The 26,079-nt window shown below is 38.5% G+C and overlaps 1 protein-coding gene across 1 annotated transcript in view; it reads right to left on the bottom strand.

Annotated features, from left to right (window-relative positions):
* Nucleotides 1-462: 462 nt before the first annotated feature.
* Nucleotides 463-26,079, bottom strand: part of LOC126470350 (glycine dehydrogenase (decarboxylating), mitochondrial) — a 288,221-nt gene continuing 262,604 nt past the window's right edge. Inside the window, exons 18-20 of the mRNA XM_050098138.1 lie at nt 22,440-22,547; nt 19,991-20,136; nt 463-954 (exon numbers count right to left, since the gene is read on the bottom strand). Coding sequence (XP_049954095.1) covers nt 844-954; nt 19,991-20,136; nt 22,440-22,547 — 365 coding nt within the window. The 3' untranslated portion in view covers nt 463-843. The remainder of the gene's footprint in view (nt 955-19,990; nt 20,137-22,439; nt 22,548-26,079) is intronic.

Here is a 26,079-nt window from a genome sequence, read left to right as displayed (position 1 = left end):
AATTGATGTTTAAGAGAAGACATAATCAGAAGTTACATATCTTCACTTTTCTTTACGCCCTCTTTCTTGTTAAATTAACCAAAAATTACAGATGAAAAAAACCAGTGTCATAAAATTGTTCATAACTAATTTGTTTATGGACTGTCAAATGAAAAATGTCATGTGTGTGTTAAGTATGTGATTAAAGCACAACTTGGATAGTAAGAAGCATTCAATTTTCTAACACAGTAACAGGTGTGTATCACACTAAAGTTTCACACCATTATGCAGTCAGCTGAGCAGTCGGTGAGTGGATAGAATGAAACAGTCCTGGGGGACAGCAGTTACTTTTCTCTTTTTTAAAGGAGTGGGGAGAGGGAGGGAGGAGGAGTAGATATGCAAGTCTCACATGACATGTATTCTCCAATGTGCAACAATTGCATTGAGCTCATTTGCGGCCAGTAAATCAAAACACTACTGAAATTGAAGGCTTATACATCATGTCAGTTTATTATATTTGTCATAAATTACAATGAAATAAAATGATTCAGTGCAATTGTCAATTTTAGATGATGCAGGCTGTATTAACACTTTAAAATACTGCTATGCTTACAGTTTTCTGAACAGAAAACATTATGAATTTCTTTTAGTAAGAAAAATAATACTTCCTATGATAAAGGTATGTTTGACAACACAGGAACTATTTTAAATCTTTAAATGTGTCTATCGTTTCTTTAACATGAGCAATATCAAAGATCTATTTGTTACCCTTGTTTCCTTTTGTTATAAATTCCAGGGGAAGTACATTAATCTGCCTTGAATGTGTTTCACAAAATAGAAATGAACAATGATTGATAACTTAATCTAATAATCAGATAATACTGGTGGGCAAGTACAGACTAAATGCTTATCTCCATATATGTCATCTATTCTACCTACACTTGGCCAAATCTTGTTGTCTGCTCGTACAAATGGCTGAAATAAAGAAAAATGCATTTTTTTAATCTATGAAATAGCTACATTCAATATAAATGTTGTAGGAAATCACAACTTGTAACCAACCAGATATTCTTAGGTCTGTAAAATATGTGTTAAATCTTTATTGTGTGCAATAGCATATACTATGCAGTAAGGCCTGCAAGACAAAATCTTAAATGCATACTCTGACTGTTATCTTAACCCGATGGTAGAAACTCTACAACTTCTATTATACACTTTACTGTGGTACTATGTGCTGACATGACATACAATTCATTACCATATTTTATACCTCTTCATGATGATTTGAATTTTTATAGATCATGATAAATCTGTTAGTGGATTAATCACATCTGAAGATGTCAAACTGCCATAACTGGAAACGTTAATATTTTAGTTACTAGGCAATCTTGACAAATAGATTACTACATAAATTGGGTCTAAGACAAAAATAATAATAAAATACAAATAAAAATAAATAAAAATGTTTGAAAAGTCCCATCATGATTCACCATGAAGGAATTATTCAACTGGGACAGAAATCAGTAGATGTGATGTATGTGTACATGTACATGTATGTGTACAGACAAACAATTTATTACAATTTCATAAAAATTAGATAATCCCAAGCTGGCTGGAGGACCCTACTCATAATACTCCAAACATCACAACTGTGGAGATGTCCAGCAACTGTGCTGGTCAAGATAGGGTCCGGCAAGCATTCACACAAGCAGTAGAAACGTTTGCCGTGTGCGGGCAGGCATTATCTTGCAGAAATGCAAGTCCAGGATGGCTTGACGTGAAGGGCAACAAAATGGGCCTTAGATATTGTCGACATACTGCTGTGCTGTAAGGGTGCAGCAGATGACAACCAAAGGGGTTCTGCTATGAAAAGAAATGGCACCCCAGACAATCACACCTGATTGTTGGGCCACTGTCTGGGGCATCTCCAGAAATGTCCTTGGCCTGTTATCTCATTGACTGGAGTAGAATTGTCTTCAGTAATGAGTCCTGCTTTGAACTGAACCCTGATGACCAGCAAAGATATGTCTGGAGATGCCTCAGATAGCACTGAGATACCAATCTGACTTTCACCCAACACACTGTCTGACAACCAGGAGTAATAGTCTGGGTTGCCATTTCTTTTACAACAGGACCCCTTTGGTTGTCGTCTGTGGCACCAATACAGCACAGTAGTACATCAATGATATTCCATGAGCCATTTTGTTGCCCTTCGTGGTACACTATCCTAGTCTTACATTTCAGCATGTTTGCCTGCACATGGCAAAACTTTCTACTGTTTGTTTTCATGCTTGCCAAACACTACCTTAGCCAGCAAGTTTGGCAGCTCTCTCCCCAATTGAGAATGTTTGTAGCATTATGAGCTGGGCTCTTGAACCATCTCATGATTTTGACAATCTAATGTGCCAGTTGGACAGAATTTGTCACTATATCCCTCAGCAGACCATCCAACAACTCTACTAATCAGTGCCAAACTGAATAACTGCTTGCAGAAGGGCCAATGCATTACTGACTTGCTCAATTTGTGAAGCTCTTAATCTTGAATAAATCATCAATTTTTTTTTGAAATTATAAGCATTCATTTATTTATAAATGTGTATCACATCTAAGAATTTCCATTCCATTTGCGTAAGTGCTTTGTGGGGTGGCAAAAATTTAGTTGTGATGGGGGACTGGAATTCATTTGTGGGAAAAAGAAGAGAAGGCAGTGTAGAAGCATAATATGGGCTGGGGGACAGGAATGAAATAGGAAGGCCCCTGGTAGAATTTTACACAGAGCATAATTTAATCTTTGCTAACACTTAGATTAAAAGCTGTTAGGGAAAGATATATCCTTGGACGAGACCCAGAGGCACAAGAAGGTTTCAGAGATATTATATAACAGCAACACAGAGATTTCAAAACCACATTTTAAACTGTAAAACACTGACAAATGAATCTGTGGACTGACCATAATTTAGTGGTTATGACCCACAAATTAAAACAAGAAATTTCAAAAAAGTAAGATATTAAGAAGATGGGCCCTGGACAAATTGAAAGAACCAGAGGATGGCGAGAGTTTCAAAGGGCTCATTAGCAATGATTGACTGAAACAAGCGAAAGGAATATGACAGAAAACAAATGGGTCCTTTTGCGGAAGAAAATAGTGAATATGGCAGAGGTTCAAATAGGCAAAAAGACACAATCCAACAGAAAATCTTTGCCAGTGCATGACACATTGAAATTAACTGACAAAAGAAGAAAATATAAAAATGAAGCAGATAAAAGGGAATGCAGATGTCTAAAAAATGAGACTGGTACACAAAGCATGTATCGATAGAGGTCCAATTCAAGGCTAAGGGAAATATTAATGCTACCTATATCAACATTAAAATGTTCTCCTCCCCTTCCCAGCAAAGCCTCCTAATACTGCATATAGCAGCCTTATCTTGTCCCACCATGTTCCTGCATGCTCCCATAGGCAGCACTAGCATCTTCTTTATTCCCACTACCCACCCGAGCAAAGGTAGCTGCTCTCTTCAGACACAGTCGCAGTCAAGTCCGGGTACACAGATTTGGCAACGGCCATGTGTGTGTGAGTTACGCTCGAGTGAATCTGTGTGAGTTTTCCAAGTCTGATAAAGGACTTAGTCCAGTGGATAAATATATATGACATTCATTTTGGGTGTGTGTGTGTCTGCGACTCAATGCTTCATCTACATGGTGAGTAGGAATCTATCTTTTTCATATTGTTGTTATTCCATCCTGGATTTTCCATTGTCTGGGCTGGAAGATACAGGGTGACAATTATTGAACTATATGAAGTAAAATCATCATAACTTCTGAAAGGCTTGTGTTATAATGTTAAAACTGCATGGTTGGCTGCAAGGCATGATGGGAATTAGTATGCGCATGCATGGTTTTGTTTAGTGATGAAGTCCACTTTCATTTGAATGGGTTCATCAATAAGCAAAAATTGGCACAGCTGGGGGGACTGAAAATCCACATTTCAAAATTGATAAGCCTCATTACTCTCAATGGGTGACTGTTTTGTGTTCAATGTCCAGTCGTGGAATAATCATTGTGTTATTCCTTGACAACATGGTAACTACCAAATTGTATGTGAAGGTTTTGGAAGGTAATTTCATTCCCATTATTGAAAGTGACCTTGATTTCAACAAGATGTGTTTCATGCAGGATGGAGCTTAACACCATCAAACAGGAGAGTGTTTGATGTCTTGGAGGAGTACTTTTGGGACCGCATTCTGACTCTGGAGTATGCACAGGCCACTGGCATGGGCCTCAATTGGCTGCTATATTCTCTGGCTCTGAACACACGTGACTTTTTTGTGGGGCTATATTAAAGACAAGGTTAATGGCAATAACTCCAAAACCATTGCTGAGCTGAAAACAGCCATTCAGAGGGGTCATCGACAGTATCAATGTTCCAACACTTCAGCGGGTCATGCAGAATTTCACTATTCATGTGCCCCACTTCACTGCCAAGAATGGCAGGCATATTTAACATGTCATAAACTAAATCCTAATATCTGTAGGGGCATTTACATGTTGAAAAAAGTGTGTGCACACCAAAGTTTGCAAGTAAATTACAATTTTCTTCATATAGTTCAGTAATTGTCACCCTGTGTGTAGTAATGGAAAAGTTAAGATATTAAGGTCCTTAGAACATTTTTTTCCAATATTCTTTTTGTCGCTTTTTGTCAGCAGAATGTGGTTTATGATGGTAAATATCAATAAGAATTCCCTTCTTGTAGAAATAATAAAAGTCTAATCAGTTGCAAAATGGAAGGTATATTAAAATGCCTTTAACATGGTTTCAACATTTATAGAAACACCTTATTCAGAAGGATTATACATTGTGGGAAAGGTATGTAAAATATAGTCAAAAAGTGTCAGTTAAATCTAAAATTTCACCTCAATAATAATTAAAACATGCACAACATGGTTGTTTTCATTTGGTATTTTCTCACCAATGTACGGCTAGCACAGCTTTTGGCTATATTTTAACGTATCTCACACACAACATGTATTCCAGTTGTCAATATCTCCTTCTGAAGAAGGTATTTTATTATAAACATGGAATGCATGGTAAAGGGGTTATAAACCTTCCATTTAGCAGCTGATTCACTGTTTGCTATTTTTAAATGAAGAATTTGTCCTACAGTTGCTGCTCCAGCCATGTACAAAATTTTAAAATAAGAATTACTTTGTTCATAATTCATGTATTCACAGAAATGATTACACTACATACACAGACAAAAGGAATGATGACTCATAGATGGTCCACACTTCAGACAGAAATGATATAATACTTTAAAAGAAAGTTGTGTAATGAAAACTTGTGTTAAACTGACACATCCCACACCATTAAAAATGTTGTATTCATGTTCTATGGAGCAAATATTAATGTAATGTAGAAAACATAGAGATTAATGGATGCCCCCATTGCTCTCAATCAGGCTGTATTGAAACATTCTTAAAAGAAATGTTGGCCAAAATATCTACATCTACATCTATACTCTGAAAACCACCATGAGGTGCAAGGCAGAGGGTAAGTCCCATTGTACCAGTTATTAGGGTTTCTTCTGTTCCATTCACATATGGAGCATGGGAAAAATTATTGTCTGACTGCCTCTGTGCATGCAGTCATTACTCTAATCTTATCCTCATGATTCGTGTGTGAATGGTACACAGAGGGTTGCAGTATATCCCTACATTAATAATTTAAAGCCAGTTCTTGAAACTTGCTTAATAGGCTTTCTCAGGATAGTTTATGTCTGTCTTCAAGAGTCTACCAGTTCAGTTCCTTTAGTATCTCTGTGATACTCTCATGGATTAAACAAATATGTGACCATTCATGCTGCCCTTCTCTGTATATATTCAATATCCCCTGTTAGTCCTATCTGGTACGTGTCCCACACACTTGAGCAGTATTCTATAGCCAGCCCCATGAGTGATTTGTAAGCAATCTCTTTTGTAGACTGACTGCACTTCCACAGTATTCTACCAGTAAACTGAAGTCTAACCGCTGCTTTACCCATGACTGAACCTATGAGATCATTCCATTCCATTTCATATCCCTACAAAGTGTTAAACCCAGGAATATGTATGAGTTGGCCAATTACAACAGTGACTCATTGATATTACAGTAATAGGATACTACATTTTTCGTTTTGTGAAGTGCAAAATTTTGCATTTCTGAACATGTAAAGCAAATTACCAATCTCTGCACCACGTTGAAATCTTATCAATATTATGTGGCTTCCTTCAGATGGTACTTTATTATAGATAACTGCATCATCTGCAAAAAGCCTGATTTTACTATGAATACTGTCTGAAAGATCAGTAATATACAACATGAACACCAAGGGTCCCTGAGGCACACCTTAAGTTACTTCTACATCTGGTGATGACTCTCCATCCAAGATAATATGCTGTGTCCTCTTTATCAAAAAGTTCTCAATCCAGTTACAAATTTCACTTGATACCCAATATGATAGTATTTTTTACAATAAGCATACATGTGGTCCCGAGTCAAATGCTTTTTGGAAATAAAGAAAACTGTATCTACCTGGTTGCCTTGATCCAAAGCTTTCAGTATGTCTTGTGAGAAAAGTGAGAGTTGGGTTTCACATGATCAATGTTTTCAAAATCGATCTGTGTGGCATTGAGGAGGTCATTCCGTTCAAGATACTTCATTATGTTTGAGCTCAGAATATGTTCTAGGATTCTACAACTTATTGATGTCCAGGATAGTGGATGGTAGTTTTGTGGATAACTTCTATAACCCTTCTTGTAGACAAGTTGACCTGTGTCAGCCACAAATTCAGTATAAATCAGACAGGGATCTATCAGCGCCTGGAGCTTTGTTCAGTTATAATGATTTCAGCTGTTTCTCAACACCACTGACACTAACACATATTTCACTCATCTTTTCATTGGTCAGAGGATTAAATTGTGGCAATTCTCTTAGGCTTTCCTTTGTAAAGGAACATTTGAAACTGGAGTTACGCATTTCAGCATTTGCTCTGCTGTGCTCAATTTCAGTTCCTGTCTCATTTGCTAGGAACTGGACACTGACTTGGGTGCCACTAACAGCCTTTACATATGAGCAAAATTTCTTTGGATGTTGTGAAATGCCATTTAACAATATTCTGGTATGGTAGTCATTGAAGGTGTCACATATTGCTCTCTTGACAGCCAAACGCGTTTCATTCAGCATATCTACCTATACCCCTACGCTTTGTTTTACATCTATTATGCAGTAATATCTGTTTCTTTATAAGTTTCTTTACAGTGGTCGTATACTATGGAGGTTCCCACCCATTATGAACCATTCGACTGGGTACATAACTGCCTAGTGCTAGGTCAACTATTCTTTCAAACTTGAGCCAATTTTCCATTGCATGCTCCTGCCCTATGCTGAAAGTTTCAAGTTCCTCATTGAGATGTGACACTATTGATTTTTATCTAGTTTATTGAACATACCTATCTTTTTTCACGTTTTAGTTGTCCTCTGTACTTTGGTAATCATTGTTGCCACAACTGCGTCATGGTCACTGGTGCCAGTTTTGATGTGGACATCATCAAAGACATCGGGTCTATTTTTTGGCATTAGATTCAATATATTTCCATCATGATTGGGATTCATAATTATCTGTTCTGGGTAGTTTACAGAGAAGGCATTTACTAAAGTTCCATAGGATGTCTTATCACGCCCACCACTAACAAAACTTTAATTTTCCCAGTTAACCATTGGATGATTAAAGTCTCCACAAGTGATCACAGTATGATCAGGGAACTTACGTATATCTGAACTGAGGTGTCCTCAAAAGTTTTTGGTTACATCAGGAGATGAGTCTGGTGGGTGATAGAAGGATCCAACTAACATTTTATGCCCATCCATGATACTGAGTCTTATCCAAACAATCTCACATGCAGCTTTAATTTCTGTCTTGGTGAATTTGAGTTTATTGTCTACTGGAACAAATACACCAGCTCCATTTCCCATTTGCCTATCCTTCCAACACACACTTAAATTTTCCACAAAAAATGTAACCGATATCAATTTCAGGTTTCAACCAGTTTTCTGTGCATAGTATAATGTGAGCTTCACTGGTTTTCATGAGTGCTTGAAACTCTGGCACTTTGTTGCAAATGCTTTGGCCATTTACCATTAGGATTTTAATACTCTCACCTGTAGTAGGCATTTCTTTTGATCTTATGCTGATACTTCTCATTTTTATACACTTATCATTACCTGGATTGGAAGGAGAGTTGCCTAATCTAAAAAAACCATTGTGGGCACCCCACAGTCAGCTACCTGAGTAGCAGCCTCTAATGTGTAGTGTCACCTGACCTATTTAGGGGGATGCTATGGTTCTCAACCCTATGGTGCAAGTCCAAGAAGTCACAGCCCAGCTTGTTGCATAACTTTCAAAGTCTCTGGTTCAGCCCTTCCACTTGACTCAGAACCAAAGGGCCACAATCAGTTCTAGAGACAATACTGCAAATTGTGAGGTTTGTTGAAACTCCATGTGTAAGGCTGGTCTTCTCAATCTTCTCTGCCGGTCACTGGAATGACCCAAGAATGACCTTGGAGCCCAGATGAGAGGCATCATTTGTTCCAATGTGTGCCACAATCTGCAAGTGGTTGGAGTCTGTTCCCTCAATGGTTGTTGGAATAGCCTCTTCAACATGTTGAATGAGGCCCTCAGGCATACACACTGAGTGTACCTGGTGTTCTTTTCTGTCCCTTGCTGCCATTTCTCTCAGGGGTCTCGTCATTTGCCATATGTTTGAACTGCCGATGATTAATAGACACCTACCCTTTTGTGTTTGGCTCCTCTTCCTCAAAACAGGTGAAGTGAGTTCCACTGTGTCAGTTCCAGTTTCAGTGAAAGACAGTACCTCAAATCTGTTGGTTAGGAGGATTGGTACAACACCTCAAGTCCTTTCTGGTCGCCATCCACCATGTATAGGATGCCTAGATCTACCACTGGTTCACCACTCCCAGTTAAGTGAATGAGCAATGACAGATCCTGTGCTCTCTGCAGAGGAGACAGGTTCCACAAGAGAGGATAGCACTTTAAGTACTTCTGGTACAGGTATCACAGGTACATGACTCTTGGGAGCTCTGCCAGCACACTAATTCACAGCAGCTGCCAACCCTTTGACAGTAGTCAGTGCAGTTTCCAGCTGCTTACAAACATCAACCAACTCATCCCATGTTTGAACCGGCCAATTATCTTGTAATCAGTTGAGCTAAAAAGTTGGTAATTCCTATAAGAATTTAAACAGATACACAAAATGAGAATTCTATTAAGGGTACCCAAAAACCTGTGGTAAAAATTACTAATTTCCTAAAATGCTTTGATGTTGACTGTAGTTGTTAGCAAATTCGAAAACAGAGTTAGTTTATGATGAATGCAGATGATATATAGGGCTACTCCTCTTTAAGAGAAAACTGGATGTAACACAATATGTTAGTAAATCAACTATGGTAACTACATCACAAACACTGATTTGTTACAAATTGCTTGTAGATTATGCAAAACACACATTTATTTGCATTATTATACAATGAAATTCAGGGGTGATGTATGCTTTGGCTGAACTGTGAAAAACAAATGTTGATTTTCTGTGAACTAAATTACATATCCGAAACACTCATACTGCTAATTTACAAAAATTTCTAAGCATGGCAGAGTGAAGGAAATGGCCCTGGTAAATGCCGTAAGTTCTAGAAAGAAACGTGGAGGATAATATAATAAAAATACACTACTGGCCATTAAAATTGCTACACCATGAAGATGACATGCTACAGACGCAAAATTTAACCAACAGGAAGAAGATGCTGTGATATGCAAATGATTAGCTTTTCAAAGCATTCACACAAGGTTGGCGCCGGTGGTGACACCTACAACGTGCTGACATGAGGAAAGTTTCCAACCAATTTCTCATACACAAGCAGCAGTTGGCCAGAGTTTCCTGGTAAAACATTGTTGTGATGCCTCGTGTAAGGAGGAGAAATGCGTGCCATCATGTTTCAGACTTTGATAAAGGTCGGATTGTAGCCTATCGCGATTGCGGTTTATCGTTTTGCAACACTGCTGCTCGCATTGGTCAAGATCCAATGACTGTAAGCAGAATATGGAATTGGTGGGTTCAGGAGGGTAATACGGAATGCAGTGCTGGACCCAAACGGCCTCGTGTCACTAGCAGTCGAGATGACAGGCATCTTATCTGCATGGCTGTAGCTGATCGTGCAGCCTGGTCTTGATCCCTAAGGCAACAGATGGGGACATTTGCAAGACAACAACCATCTGCATGAACAGTTCGATGAAGTTTGCAGCAGCATGAACTATCAGCTCTGAGACCATGGCTGCGGTTACCCTTGACTCTGCATCACAGACAGGAGCGCCTGCGATGGTGTACTCAATGACGAACCTGGGTGCACGAATGGCAAAACGTCATTTTTTCAGATGAATCCAGGTTTTGTTTACAGCATCATGATGGTCGTACCCGTGTTTGGTGACATAGCGGTGGTCGGCCATTGGAAGCGTGTATTGGTCATCGCCATACTGGCGTATCACCCGGCGTGATGGTATGGGACGCCATTGGTTACACGTCTCTGTCACCTCTTGTTCGCATTGATGGCACTTTGAACAGTGGACGTTACATTTCAGATTTGTTACGACTCATGGCTCTACCCTTCTTTCGATCCCAGCAAAACCCTACATTTCATTAGGTTAATGCACGACCGCATGTTGCAGGTCCTGTGCGGGCCTTTCTGGATACAGAAAATTTTCAACTGCTGCCCTGGCCAGCACATTCTCTAGATCTCTCACCAATTGAAAACGTCTGGTCAATGGTGGCTGAGCCACTGGCACGTCACATATGTCAGTCACTACTCTTGATGAACTGTTGTATCATGTTGAAGCTGCATGGCAGCTGTACCTGCACACGCCATCCAAGCTCTGTTTGTCTCAATGCCCAGGCATATCAAGGACATTATTACGGCCACAGGAGGTTATTCTGGGTACTGATTTCTCAGGATCTATGCACCCAAATTGTGTGAAAATGTAATCACATGTCAGTTCTAGTATAATATATTTGTTGAATGAATACCCGTTTATAATCTGCATTTCTTCTTGGTGTAGCAATTTTAATGGCCAGTAGTGTATATCAGCCAGACCAATGAATGGATAAAAGTCATGAAAAACTGTTGAATTCTGCTCACCCAGACGAAAATAATTACATTTTTGAGTAGGGCCATCAAATAGACAGTACTATAAAAAGTATTAAAATCATATAAATTGTAGTAAGGTGCATACGGTAAGACCCAGGACTTAAATCCTACCATTTATTTTGTTTTTTGTGCCAATTGTTTTCATTATTAATTCATGTATTTTGGTACATATAGTACAGTTTAGTACTTTTATAGAACTGTCCATTTCCATAGCCCTATATGAAAAATTCGGAGTAGGCATTAAAATCCATGGAGAAGAAATAAAAACTTTGAGGTTCGCTGATGACATTGTAATTCTGTTAGAGACTGCAAGGACATGGAAGAGCAGTTGAACGGAATGGACAGCATCCTGAAAGGAAGATATAAGATGAACATCAACAAAAGCAGAACGAGGATAATGGAATGTATTTGAGTTAATTCGAGTGATGCTGAGGGAATTAGATTAGGGAATGAGACACTTAAAGTAGTAAAAGGAGTTTTGCTATTTGGGGAGCAAAATAACTGATGATGGTCGAAGTAGAGAGGATATAAAATGTAGACTGGCAATGGCAAGGAAAGCATTTCTGAAGAAGAGAAATTTGTTAACATCGAGTATAGATTTAAGTGTCAGGAAGTTGTTTCTGAGAGTATTTGTATGGAAGTGAAACATGGATGGTAAATAGTATGGACAAGAAGAGAATAGAAGCTTTCGAAATGTGGTGCTCAGTGCGACAGACTTGCAATCCTAAGGGCCTGGGATTGATTCCCGGCTGGGTCAGAGATTTTCTCTGCTCAGGGACTGTCCTTATCATCATCATTTCATTCCCACCAATGCGCAAGTCGCCGAAGTGGCATCAACTCAAAGGACTTGCACCCGGCGAACGGTCTACCTGACGGGAGGCCCTAGTCACACGACATTTACATCTATTTATCCTCCATGTTTCTTTCTGGAACTTGAGGCATTTACCATGCCCATCTTCTTCACTCTGTGACTCGAATTTTGACTAACAGTCCTTTTAAGGATATTGTAACACAACTTGAGAGGGTGATGGAGGCATCCAGTAGTCTCTATATTTTGCTGTAAATGATCTAAATGCAAGTATTCTACTCGTTTTGCACCCTATTCTCTTGGAGAGGTCTTGTCCATTTTATATGCTTAGGATCTAAACAAAACTGAAGTTACATATTGATTTCACTGGACCTGTTGACAAAAAATTAATTTTTTCCTCCAATATATATATATTTTCCCCCCTATGCAGATGCACCTGGTGATGCAGCTTTAGACTGAGAAACTGTTTGTACTAATACAGGATTATTCAACAGCTGCTGCAATTTTGTATAACAAGAATTCATTTTCAAGTTGTGTCTCTTGCACATTGTAGTTCGAGGTATGCATTTATCTGTCTTAAATGCTCTTCTCGAGCAATAAAAGCCTCATGTGCATTCTTAAGTTCATCCTCAGGGGAAAATGGTACATATTGTACAAGCATATATACAACAGCTGGAACATTTCTAATTACCATTTTAGTATTGTTTAGCAGCTTTGCCTTCATCTTGTTGGTTACTCTTCCTCTTCTGCCTCAGAGTTTTCTTCACCGTTTCCCACTTTCTTCACATAAAATGGCTCAGACTTCATTGTAAATTCAGATAGGCTTACTCTTGGGAAATCATAACCTTGTTCTTGTTGTCTTGGATGAACTTCATATCACTTGTATATGCTTGAGAAAAGTCCAACTGCTTGATTATCCTCAGATTTCAGCACTTGATACTGTTGATGCAGAAACTTATACTCTTAAAATCTGCATGCATGATTAGAAGAGCTTTCTTGCAATGTTAGTTTCATAATGATGAATTACTTGAGCTGCACCTTCATTTACATATGCTGGTTCTGTCTTCATAATGCACTTGGCGATGCAGTGGGCAACAGATTCATTTGACCTGCATGGTTGTATTTTCATATTGATGTTTAAGAACTCAAGAATTTGCTGATTATAATTATTGACTCATTTCTCAGCCATTCTTTGTTTTAATGTGCAGAATCATTCTCCATTCTGAATGAACTCACCTGAACTTAGTGGCATAATATGGGTCCATTGACATGGCTCATGAGGAAAAGCAAACAACATGGATAAGAGGTGGTTTTGTGGCACGTATAAATGTGACAATAAATTTGGTAGCATTTAATATGTAATCTTAAACCTGGATCTTCTTCTTCACTTGGCAAGCAACATGAGACCTCTTGGGCAATGTACATAAGTCCTTCTGGACTTTCAAAAGATGAAGCATTTCCAGTCCATACTGCAATGTGGATACGTGACTTTCAAGGTTCTGAAATTCAATTCATGTCCTTAAATTTAAAACTTTTCCACAAATAATATTTTCATTTTGTTTTAATTGCTTCATGAAAGCATCAACACAGCAAGAAAAATGTCAGCTCAACACAACAGGGTATGATTCATCAGGATGTAATTGGTTGGGATCTCTATAGGGTCTGCGATCTGCAATCAAGAAAAATCTTTGTGCTCGTCGAGCCAATTCAAGAGACAGCTAAGGACCAAGACATGAATAAATGCAATTAATTTGTTGTGAGCTGTTTGCCAATATTATGTGAATCCTCTTAGATTCTTCAAATGTTAATGAAGGGCCTTTACAACACCACCTTGTCTTCACATAGCTCTGCAACGTGCACTAATCATCAGCTGCACTCCAAGATATTAAAACATCGGTGATGCATAAAACAAATCATTTGTTCTTTGAAAATGAGTAACTGAGCCTATAATTTGCTGCTGGAAGTTGTTCAGTGGTGTAATTTTTAGCAGACACTCTTCATTCAAGCTGTTCTTTTTCTTTTCTATAGGTATTAAGATACTTTCTGTAAAGTCCTTTGGCCATTTTCCTGTTGTGTATCCTTGATTACACTGTTCAGTCAACTTCCTTTTCCCTTCTTTCTCTAATGCCTTTAACAGTTCCACAGGAATCTCATCAATTCCCATTGCCTTTCCATTTTGCATCTCCTTCATAGATTCTTCAATCTCACTAGTTAGTATTGCATTTCCTTTGTCATCATCAGCAACTTTATCTGCTCCTTCTATCCCAAGGTCTTCTTCACTTGGTTGGCTGTCTGCAGCATATAGCAATTCTACGTATTCTTCCCATCTTCTCATTATTTTCTGGTGTTCACTCACCATTTTACCGTCTGCTGCCTCTACTCCCTTTAGTCCACTGTTGTTTCTCTTTTCCCTGAATGTGAAACCCATTGCCTCTTAATTGATTATTTAACCTCCTGTAGTTGCACTTCCCTTCTTCTGTGTTTACAGTTTTCTGTTTCCTGCGATCATCCATCTTGGTTATCATATCTGGTGTTACCCACTCTTTCTTTACTTTTTTCCTCTCCTTGACTCCAAGCATTTCCTTAGCTGCCTTTTTGATTCCATTTTTTAAAAAGATCCCATCTTCCTTCTGTATTCCCTTTCCTGTCCTTGCATCATGATTTCACAATATACATTCTCTAATTTTTCACAATTGCCTTTGTCTTTCAGTTTCTCAAAGTTAATGTGCTTTCTCTTCTGTCCTTTCCAGGTTCTTTTCAGGTTAACTATAGCCTCAGCTAATACTAATACATGATCTGAATAAATATCTGCCCCTGGATAACCTTTGACACTCTTTAGGCAATTTTGGTATCTCTGTTGTATCATTATGTAATCAATTTGATATATTTTGTTGTCAAATTGAGATATCCAAGTATACCATCGTCTTTTGTGGTTATCAAATAGAGTATTTCCAACAGTGAGCCTGATATCGCATGCAGCCAAAGTCTTGCTGAGTACACTCAACAGAAGGCTGTATGGGAAGCTGAATTGTGAAATAGGAGATGAACAATTTGGTTTCAGGTGAGGAGTGTGAATTAGCGATGTCATTGGGCTACTGAGAGTGATAGGGGAGAGGTACATGGAGAAGAAAAGGTAGGTGTATGTTGTATTCATTGATCTTGAGAAGGCTTTTGACTGTTTCAGGTGAGACAAACTAATGGAAATCCTAAGGATACATGGAGTTGACTGGAGGGATAGACAGCTAATTAGAAATTTACATTTGAACCACAGAGCAAGAGTAAGAATAGGAAGTGTAATGAGTGATGAAATTGAACTGGGAAGAGGTGTAAGACAAGGTCGTTGTTTATCACCAACACTGTTCAATATCTATCTGGAGGAAATTATTAATGAAAGTTTTGATGGAAGGAGAGGAGTTTGTATAGGGGGTTGGAGAGAGGAGTGTATAAGATTTGCAGACGACATGGTTGTGATGGCAGAGAGTGCAAGAGTGCAAGAGAGATGGAACAAATCTTAGATGATCTAAACACAAATTAGAAGAATATGGAATGAAGATTAACAAGAAGAAAATGAAAAGCATGGTAATTGAAGGAAAGGGGACAAAATGCCGTATGAAAATAGGGGAGAGGAAATAGAGCAAGTGCATAACTTCAATTACTTGGGAAGTGTAATAATGGATGATATGTATTGCTCAACAGAAATTAGGAAAAGAATTGCAAAGGCAAAAGAAGTATTCAAGAGGAAACAGAAATTATTTTGTGAACCACTAAACAAAGATCTGAGGAAAAGACTTGCCAAATGTTACATCTGGAGCAGTGCACTGCATGGTGCAGAGAACTAGACATTGAGGAAGGAAGATGAAAGAAGATTGGAGGCACTAGAGATGTGGATAAGGAGAAGAATGGAAAAAGTGAAATGGAAAGACTGAGTAAGGAAGGGAGAAGTATTAAGAAGACTTGGAGAAGAAAGAAACATGCTGAAAGTCATCAGAAAAAGAAAACGGAACTGGATTGGACATTGTTTGGGGAGGGACTGTTTATTGAAGGAATGAATAGAATGAATGGTGGAGGGAAAAAGGGGAAGAGGAAAAAGAAGGTATCAAATGCTGAACGATATCAAAGGAGACAAATTTTCAGAAGTGAAAAGACTGGCTATAGACAGACAAAAGTGGAAGAGGCTTAACCCATGACAAGACATGCAGTAAGGCAGAACACCATACTACTGCTTCATTCAAGCCATTGTTGCCATATAGAAAGAGATGGAGCCACGAAAATTCCTCTGGTATTAACACTCTATTCACATTCACAATATTAGTCTTAGTTTTGTAAACAATTTCATTTACTTTCTACTTCCTTAAATTTATCATTAACACATGGCTGCTCATGATCAGTTGGTGTGATTACAGATGTTTGCACAAGACTGAATTGTGATGCATTTACTGGCTCTAGTTGTGGGTCTTTTCATCGGGAACTTCATCTACCTGTATCAATTGATGTGCCTATAAATACTGAAGCATTGATACAAGTCCTTCTTTGATGAAAAAATTGATAGCATTAATTGTAAATTGTTTAGCAGCTTTGGAATGCACGGTTCAGCAAATAATATGAAAGAATTTGTCAACAGTATTGCATTTTGTGACACAGGTTTTCCAGTTTGTGCTCCACATTTTCCTGTTGGTCCCTATGAATGGGAATCAGTGAAATAAAACCTATTATAATAGTACACTAGACCATATGCACTGCCAGAAACAATCAAAATTCTGACATTAAATTAGAATATAATAAACTCAACTTGCCCTTTTCTCACATGATATAGTGAGAACTATGGATGAGGGGCAACAGGCAGATTCCATATTTCTATATTTCCAGAAACTATTTGACATGGTGCCCCATTGTAGGCAGTTAACGAAGGTGTGAGCATATACAATAAGTTCACAGTTATGTGAGTGACACAAAGGCTTCTTAATAATAGAAACCAGTATGTTGTCCTCGACGGCAAGTGTTCATCAGAGACAAGGGTACCATCAGGAGTGCCCTAGGGAAGTGTGATAGGACCACTATTGTTCTCTGTATACATAAACAATTTGGTGGACAGGGTAGGCAAAATCTGTGGTTGTTTGCTTATGCCATGGTGTATGGTAAGATGTCAGAGTTGAATGACTGTAGGAAGATAAAGGACACAATTTCCAGTTGGTGTGTTGCATGGCAGCTAGCCCCAAATGTGGGAAAATGTAAGTTAATGCATATGAATAGGAAGAACAAATCTGTGATGTTTGGATACAGTATTATCAGTGTCCTGCTTGACACAGTCAAGTTGTTTATATATTTGGGTGTAACATTGTAAAGTGATGTGAGGTGGGGGGGAAGGCAAATGGTTGACTTTGGTTTATTGGGAGAATTTCAGCAAAGAGTGATTCCCTTATACAGAAGACCACATATAGGACACTGGTGTGACCTATTCCTGAGTACTGCTTGAGTGTTTGGGATCCGTGTCAGGTTGGACTGAAGGAAGACATTGAAGCAATTCAAAGGCAGGCAGGTAGATTTGTTACCAGTAGGTTCAAACAAAATGTAAGTATTACAGAGATGCTTTGGGCACTCAAATGGGAATACATGGAGGGAAGGCAATGTTCTTTTTGAGAAACACTGCTGAGAAAATTTAGAGAACCAGCATTTGAAGCTGACTGCCGAACAATTCTACTGCCGCTAACATAGATTGCACATAAGGACCACAGAGATAAGATATGAGATGAGAAATTAGGGCTCCTACAGAGACATACAGACAATCATTTTTCCCTCGCTCTATTTGTGAGTGGAATAGGGGGGGGGGGGGGGGATGTCAAGTAGTGGTTCAGGGTACAGTAACTTGAGGAGTGTCCGTGCAGATGTAGATTATGTTTGGTGAACATAAATTTAGTGTCTAAGTGCAAAGATTTAGGAAACTATTTACATAATTTTCCCTGTCACATAAACTGCCATTGTAGATGCCATTTAAATTATCACGCTCAGAAACAAAAGCACTGTCAGACATCAGGATGTTGTGTCTCACATCATCAGAGTTTCTGATCTCCAAATAGCTCTGATTATCAATTAGTAAGGCATCTGGTTGATGTCCAGTTTCCCAACCAATTCCTTCATAAAATCCAACACCTTCAATGAAGTTTCTATTTAGAACATTGATATCCCATTGCCTTTGTAGCAGAATGGCAGCAAATATTAAATGTACCACAATCATGGTGAAACATTGGTATTCAGAATGTGCAGATTAAAAGATTTCTTCATATCTTTGATTCTAGAAGGCATTTACAATTTGTGATTAAACAGTAACTCAGATTTAGGCACTGTGGGTTGGAGCATAAGTAGCTTGGGCATCAGATTCACTTGGTTGTTCTAGCTGAGCTGGAAAAGTGCGGATGAGGTCCAGTGTATTTCATCACACTCATTGATTTACTCTTACACCCTTGTAGAGTGGGTTATCTACAACCAGCTGCATTGTAGACATACCTATGTATATACTGATGTTTTCCAGAGTTTTGGCCACCACAACAATTTCTACCTCTGTACTTGATTGAGAAAGCATTTGAGGCATCTTTTCACTGACTTAAAAGATATTGAGACCAACAATGCCTCATGCCATTTAAAATTATATTGACCAAATTTTCTTGGAAATTTAATGACTTTGACAAATGGAATGATGCGCCAAGGCAAATGTCATTCTGGTTCAGTTAGTACCACAATTTCACCATGAATATCACCTGGTGGCGAGTTATTCCAATACACTTTTGATGGAGCACAACTTGTTGAGGTCTTCAAGTGCATATTGCATCAGTCACAAATAAGCAAATCCTTTGTAGAGGTGTGTTCTGCTGGCAAATATGCCTTAGGCAAAACCAAATGATATTTCTCTGGCTGACTAGAATAGCATATTTCCTGGCAGATATCACAACACTTGTTGCAAAAATTGACCTGTGGTTGAGTGGAACTCTGCCCATCAGCTGCCCTCTGAGCAGAGTCCTCATGTTTATGTCATAGTCTTGCTTCACTACTCCTCACTTGTCTCTCTAGCCCTTGGTTCAGAGTGTCCTAATACATCTTATAACATTCGATAAATATGTCCTTCTATAGTCTCAACTGCTCATGTTTGAGCATGATGAAGTGGATCACTAGTGAGGAGAGAGATATGTTCATCAGCTGTCTTCATTGCTCTCATTTGGGCTTGTTGTGCTCTTTGACTTTCAAGGCAAGAGATATGCTCTTCAGCTGTTTCATTTGCTCTTGGTTGTGCATGTCATCATGCATCATTGGCATGTCAAGAGGAACGTGCATCCACCATCTTGATCAATAGCACTTGAGGCATTTGTTCCTTGACAGTTGCATGTTCGACACTGTGCTGCTTTTCAGGAATTTCTTTTTGTTGTAACTTCTCCTGTTGTTTCTGTTTCTCTTTATCTAGGCATTTCTCACATTGGGTGGCTGTCTTCTTGAACATTGAAGAAGTTTTCACTAATGCAATATTTACAATTAATATCATTATTTTATCATTGCAAACTCACTTTTTTAAACTGTCATCCATTTTTGCAATATATTTCAATTTTCAAATCTATAGCTGATCAGGAAGTTTGTAGCAACCGACCAACAGACAGAGAACAAAGTACGTTACTAAGAACATGGTAATAAAATATGAAAATGAATGCTGTACTTGCTATATGTTTCAAAAAATTGAGACTGTTCACATTTAAAACCTTTTTTTGTGTTTATTCATGAATTGACAAAACTCATCTCCCTCAAAAAAGATATAATTCTTCAACAGAGGCACATTTACTTTCTCATGATTAAAAAAATATACAAATATAGCACAGATTAAGAAGAGTCTAGCTCTTAACCTCAACCACATTCCACAATTATAACATTTCTGAAGAAATTTATTGTTGGTAATATGTTATATTAAGACTTACAGCAGGAAAAGCAGCTTGCTCTCTTGTGTATGGACGATCCCAATTGCTTGAAACAACATCAGTCTGAGTATGAGGTGCCATCTTTAGTGGATTTATACGTATATCCATTTTTCCTTCTTCAATGTCCCTTATTTCCTGTCTGATACCTAGAAACAGTTATGTTGTAAGTCCTAGTATAAGGAATCGATTTTATGAAGTATAGTGGGAGGTTAATTTTTACTCTTAAAAAAGTACAAGGATCAAAGCAATATGAACACACACATGAAGGCTAATTTCTATGAAAGGTAGCAAAAGATTATTGTACAATTGCAGGCTTTTTGTGGCTGATGTTAAATGAAGTCATCATGTGGTTTCATTTAATCTGTACAGAAGATTAGTGCTCAATATACAAATGAGCATTCGGTTGCAGAGTTCTGTGTTGGCAGCAATTGTCATAAAATTCTGGTTGCATAAGTCATATCAAGTTGAAGTTAAAGCTCAAGTTTATGGGCTCATTACAGCTATCTTTTGGCAGTCAGATTTTTAGCTCCTAATTATGGAACTGTGGCAATGATTCTCAAAACTTTAATCTGGTGTGGCATACAGGAAGTGTAGACATGTTTTTGGCAGTATTGTAGTGACACTGTTCCCTATTTGACTATCAGGGAAGTCTCCGAATACAGAAATAATAATCAGCCTTGATCACAAAAATTTGTGATCTGATTATTATTTCAGATTATTTAATCAAATCTAGTCTTGTTCCAACACTGTTTTCAAAAATTATTAACCTTTAAATATATTTTGAAGGGTCTCTCAGTATTTAATCATACATACATTGTGTCTTTCTACAGTGCTGCAGTGGTTTGATATGTTAGTAGGCTACTGATTATATATGTATATTACTTTGATTGGCCAAAAGGTTTTCCATGAATAACAGACAATGTTACATATTTGATGCTAATTTTCATACAATACATCACAACTCAAATAATGGACTTTGCTTGTCCAGAAAGTGGTTTATCAAATGCTATTGAAATTGCAAATCTTCTCTAAGCAATTCTTATGTTACACGTAAACTCTTTTTTTGTGAGGTGGTGTTTCAGTACTAAATCTGCCAGACAAAAATTCTTGAATTATACTGAAAATAAAGTAAAGAACTGTGTCATGAACAGCACAGTTAATAAAACTTGTTCACCAGTATCAATTTTCCAGAATGTTTCAATATATTCACAAATATTAGTGTTTAAGAAACTGAACTCCTCCCGAATAGACCATGAAGGCCCAATGGTACCAACTGGCTGCTGTGTCATCCTCAGCCCATAGGTGTCACTGGATGTTGATATGGAAGGGCACGTGGTCAGCACCCCACTCTCCCAGCCGTATGTCAGTTTCTGAGACTGGAGCCACTACTTGTCAATCAATTAGCTCCTCAGTTTGCCTCACAAGGGCTGAGTGCACCCTGCTTGCCAACAGCACTTGGCAAACCAGATGGTCAACCATCCAAGTGCTAGCACAGACTGACAGTTCTTAACTTTGGTGATGTAATGGGAACCAGTGTTACCACTGCAGAAATGCCGTTGGCCAATATTAGTGTTTGGTAGACAAAAATCCACCACTGCAGCCACAGTCATTAAATTGAACTGTAAAAAAAGAACTTCCTTTAATGCTCTCAATAGAAATAAAAGGTCCTGCATAAAAGGAAAATCTAACAATAAAATAAGAAAAGCATGCAGCAACATTGAAACGCCTAGTTGGTAAGCATGAAACAACAAAAGAAAAATAACATCACTGTTAATACAAGAAGAAGCCCACTGGACTCGCATTCGGGAGCCATCCTGATTTAGGTTTTCCGTGATTTCCCTGAATCGTTTCAGGCAAATGCTGGGATGGTTCCTTTGAAAGGGCATGGCCGATTTCCTTCCCCATCCTTCGCTAACCCGAGCTTGCGCTCCGTCTCTAATGACCTCGTTGTCGACGGGACATTAAACAACACTAACCTAACCCTAACAAGAAGAAACAAATAGTTACTCATTATGTAGATGTAATTATATAAAAGAAGAAGAAACAAGAGCTCAGGGACCAATGTTGGTAAGGCTATGCAATGATCTTATCCTATCACAAGCTGTGAAAGAAGACCACAGACCGATGACCGTAGCAGTCTGGTCCCTTTAATCCCTCAAACCCTCAAAGAAGACCACATTGCAACTGCAAGTGTATCTTCTGGCTGTAGTAGGACCATAATAATGTTCTCAAGGGGACACATACAAGTAATAACCTTAGCAAAGATTTTCCATAACAAGGAAAAAACCACCACCACCACCAACAACAACAACAACAACAACAACACTCGTAGAAACCACATATGAAACTCATTCCAAGTGAAGTGGAAAAAAGAAAGGCTGACAAAACTCAGTCCTGTTCACAACCAAATCTTAATTTAATTCTAAATGATATCCATTAATACACTTACTGATAAGCGCATCACAGAACCTGTCAAGTTCTTTCTTGTCTTCAGATTCTGTTGGTTCAATCATAAGTGTCCCACTGACTGGCCACGACATAGTAGGTGCATGGAATCCTGTTCAACAACAAAACGACATGCTTTCAATTGTTGTATTTGTAACCAAATAATTCTTTGAAGTAAAATAATGCATGAAATTTTTAAGTGTAGTTTATATATGTTACTTTTTGATATACATGAATTGGCCACCAATTACATCAATGCAGCATTGTATGCAATTTATCAAACTGTTAAACTCATGTAACAAGTCTGCCTGTGGAATGGTGGCAATAGTATTTTCAAAGTTCTGCTTTAGTTCTTCCACTGTATAGTGGTTTACTGAGTATGCATGTGGATGTAGATGTTTGAGTAAACCTGACCCTCTGACTTTCCCCAATAGGTAAGATTTTCAGGGAGAGAGAGCAGGTGACTGGGCTGAGGAGATTTTACTGCCTTTGCTGAGAATCCTGTCATCACCAAACATGATGCCAAAGTTGTATGTGTAAGTGTGATGTTGCACCATAAGTCACTTGTCTTCTGTCAGTTGCCCTCAAATAGGTTAAACAGAGTCCAAACTCACTGCTCAGTATTAACAGTTCGAGGAAAAAATTGTGTTATGTTTTGGAACCCATTAAGCCATAACTATTCAATGTATTCATCAGGATTTTCTATTACATAATGGTGGATGTACCATCAGTTCAAGCTGAACCAGGCATAATCTGAAGAAATAAAAACTTGAGAATCCAAATGTCTCAATACCACTTCCTTTGAAAACCATCAGCAGAACCAAATAAGTTAGTTTGGAAGCTTTAGGCTCATGCATGAAAGAAAATCTGTAGGGATAAATACAATGATGAGCCAAAACATTACAACCACTTGCTAAACAGCATTTTGGTCCATCTTTTGTAAATTAATACAGCAGTGATTGTGTGTGACATAGTTTCAGTAAGTCCATGGTAGGTTTCCAGAGGTACGTGGCACCAGATGCCTACACACAGGTCATACAATTCCTGTAAATTATGGACTAGTGGTTTGTAGGCACAGAACTGGCACCTGATAGTGACCAAGAGGTGTTCCAGTGGGTTCAAATCATCCAAATTTGTTGTTCACTGTCATGCTCCTGAAACAACTACAACATGATTCTGTCCTTGTGACACAAATAATTACTGTACTGGAAGATGCCATCACCAGTGGGGAAACGTCATGCATGAAGGGATGCAGGTGGTCCATAATAATGTTCATGCAGTCAACAGCTGTCATGGTGCCTTTGATTACTAACACAGGTTCCATGGGAGCCCAGGCGAGTGCCCCATAGTACAATATTGCCCCCAATAGCCTGCATATTTGGCATGGTGGATGTTTTGGGCAGCCATTTGCATGGATGATGGCATATCTGGAAAAGCATTGACCTGGAGTAGCAAAAACAGGAGTCATCTGACTGGTGAAACATTATTATTGATTCACAGTCTAATTTTGATGATCCCATGACCATTGCAATCATAATTGACAAAGCCATTGAGTCAACATGACAAAACATAGGCATCATCTGCTGCGGAGCTCCATGGTCAACAACAAGCACTGAACAATGTGCTCCAAAACATCTTTGTCTGCACCAGCATTATATTTGGTCATCACATTTGCCACAGACTGCTACCTATCCTGCTTTACAAACAAGTAAGTAGGCAAGCCTCTGACCTCCACATTCTCTGATTAAGTGTGGATGTCCAACACTCTTTTGCTTACTTGTGGTTTCTCTGTCCTTCAACCACGTTCCATAGATGCTCACAAACTAGCATGCAAACTGCAGATCAGCTTCACCATTTCCAAGATGTGCATTCCAGCTGTCAGGCCATAAAAATTTGCCCTCTGTCAAAGTTTCTTATGCCAGTGGATTTCCCCATTTTCAGGCCATATTGTTACTAGAATGATTCCCCATTCATATCTACTCTGCTTGTATACATTCCTTACCACATCACTTGCCCACAACACCACCATACAGCATTCAATCTCATGGTATGCAGAGGTCACAATGTTTACACTCATCAGTGTATGCAGGTCGAATTTCATGAAGTTGTGACACCTCAATCTTAGATTTCCCACTTGCACAGTTAACTGGCATCATAAATTATTATTATTATTATTATTATTATTTATTTTTTTTTACAGGAAAATTTTCACCTGGCCAGTGTTGTCTGATGTTTGGACTTGATTCAGATAACAATCGTTTTCATTCAGTACAAAGGAGACTCCACACCATTTTTACACTAAGTCCTAGATTTTACCGTTTTGAACATGGCTGTTTTCCAGCAACCATATATAAGTTTCCATAGAGAAATAACACACCCAACCGATTGCAAATAATTGTTTAATACATGACCTAGGTTTCAACACCTCTAAGGATGTCTTCATCAGAATGAAAATTTAGAAGCTACATAAAATAATACATAGAAAAATAAGTTTGACAGAAACATTAACTGAGATGAAAAATGTCACACCGAGCGAGATGACGCAGTGGTTAACACACTGGATTCGCATTTAGGACCATCCTCATTTAGGTTTTCCACAATTTCCCTAAATCACGTCAAGCAAATGCAGGGATGGTTCCTTTGAAAGGGCATGACCATATTCCTTCCCCATCCCTCCTTCGTCTGATGGGACTGATGACCTCTCTGTTTGGTCCCCTCCTCTGAATCAATCAACCAACCAAAAATGCCACAACATAGAAAGGTTACTTACATAAAGTTACAATTTGAGAAGGCAATAGATAAAGTTTAGAGTAAACGTGTTCAAGTCAAAAATCAAAAATGTTCCAGTATTTGGTACGTACACCTTGCAAGGAACAACATCAGAGTAAGTGGGCCAGTGGCTTACATTGCTGCTACAAAAACAAGACAAGTTGTGCCACCTATCGGGTGAGAACAGTAGCATATGCCCAGTTGAAACAGTAGAACAGAAATAAATGAATTAAACAACAGTTAATTAATTAAGAAAATTCTAAGGAAGAGAGCTTAAAGTACTTTTGATAATACACAGATTTAAGATTTCCGTCAATTATTTCCCTCATACTTACATCCTCAAACACTTCAGTAAATGTTTTTCATACATTATGCTTCACATACTCAACAACAAACGTGCACTATTTTATCATTAGCACTATTTTGTATTCACTCCAGTTGATTTATAGCTCTGACACAAACAACATGTTGCTGTCACATGTCCCTGTATGCCCACGTTGTTGAATGTGCTACTCTCACACTGTAGCAGGAGAGGTTTGAATATTATTTCTTGTATGAGCACAAAATTGCAGAATAAAATATTGTCATAACTTTGTGATGATTTTCTCCTTAACAAACACCCCTCCCCCCCCCCCCCCCCCCCCTACACACACACATACACACACCGAACATTATCAATAGACCATGATTTAATTCATCTAAAATGGCTCTGAGCACTATGGGACTTAACATCTGTGGTCATCAGTCCCCTAGAACTTAGAACTACTTAAACCTAACTAACCTAAGGACAACACACACATCCATGCCCGAGGCAGGATTCGAACCTGCTGCCGTAGCAGTCGCGCGGTTCCGGACTGAGCGCCTAGAACCGCTAG

Source organism: Schistocerca serialis, chromosome 3 (genome assembly GCF_023864345.2).
Source record: "Schistocerca serialis cubense isolate TAMUIC-IGC-003099 chromosome 3, iqSchSeri2.2, whole genome shotgun sequence".
Classification (NCBI taxonomy): domain Eukaryota; kingdom Metazoa; phylum Arthropoda; class Insecta; order Orthoptera; family Acrididae; genus Schistocerca; species Schistocerca serialis.
Note: the sequence above shows the minus strand (reverse complement) of the source record. Positions and strands in the feature narration are given on the sequence as shown.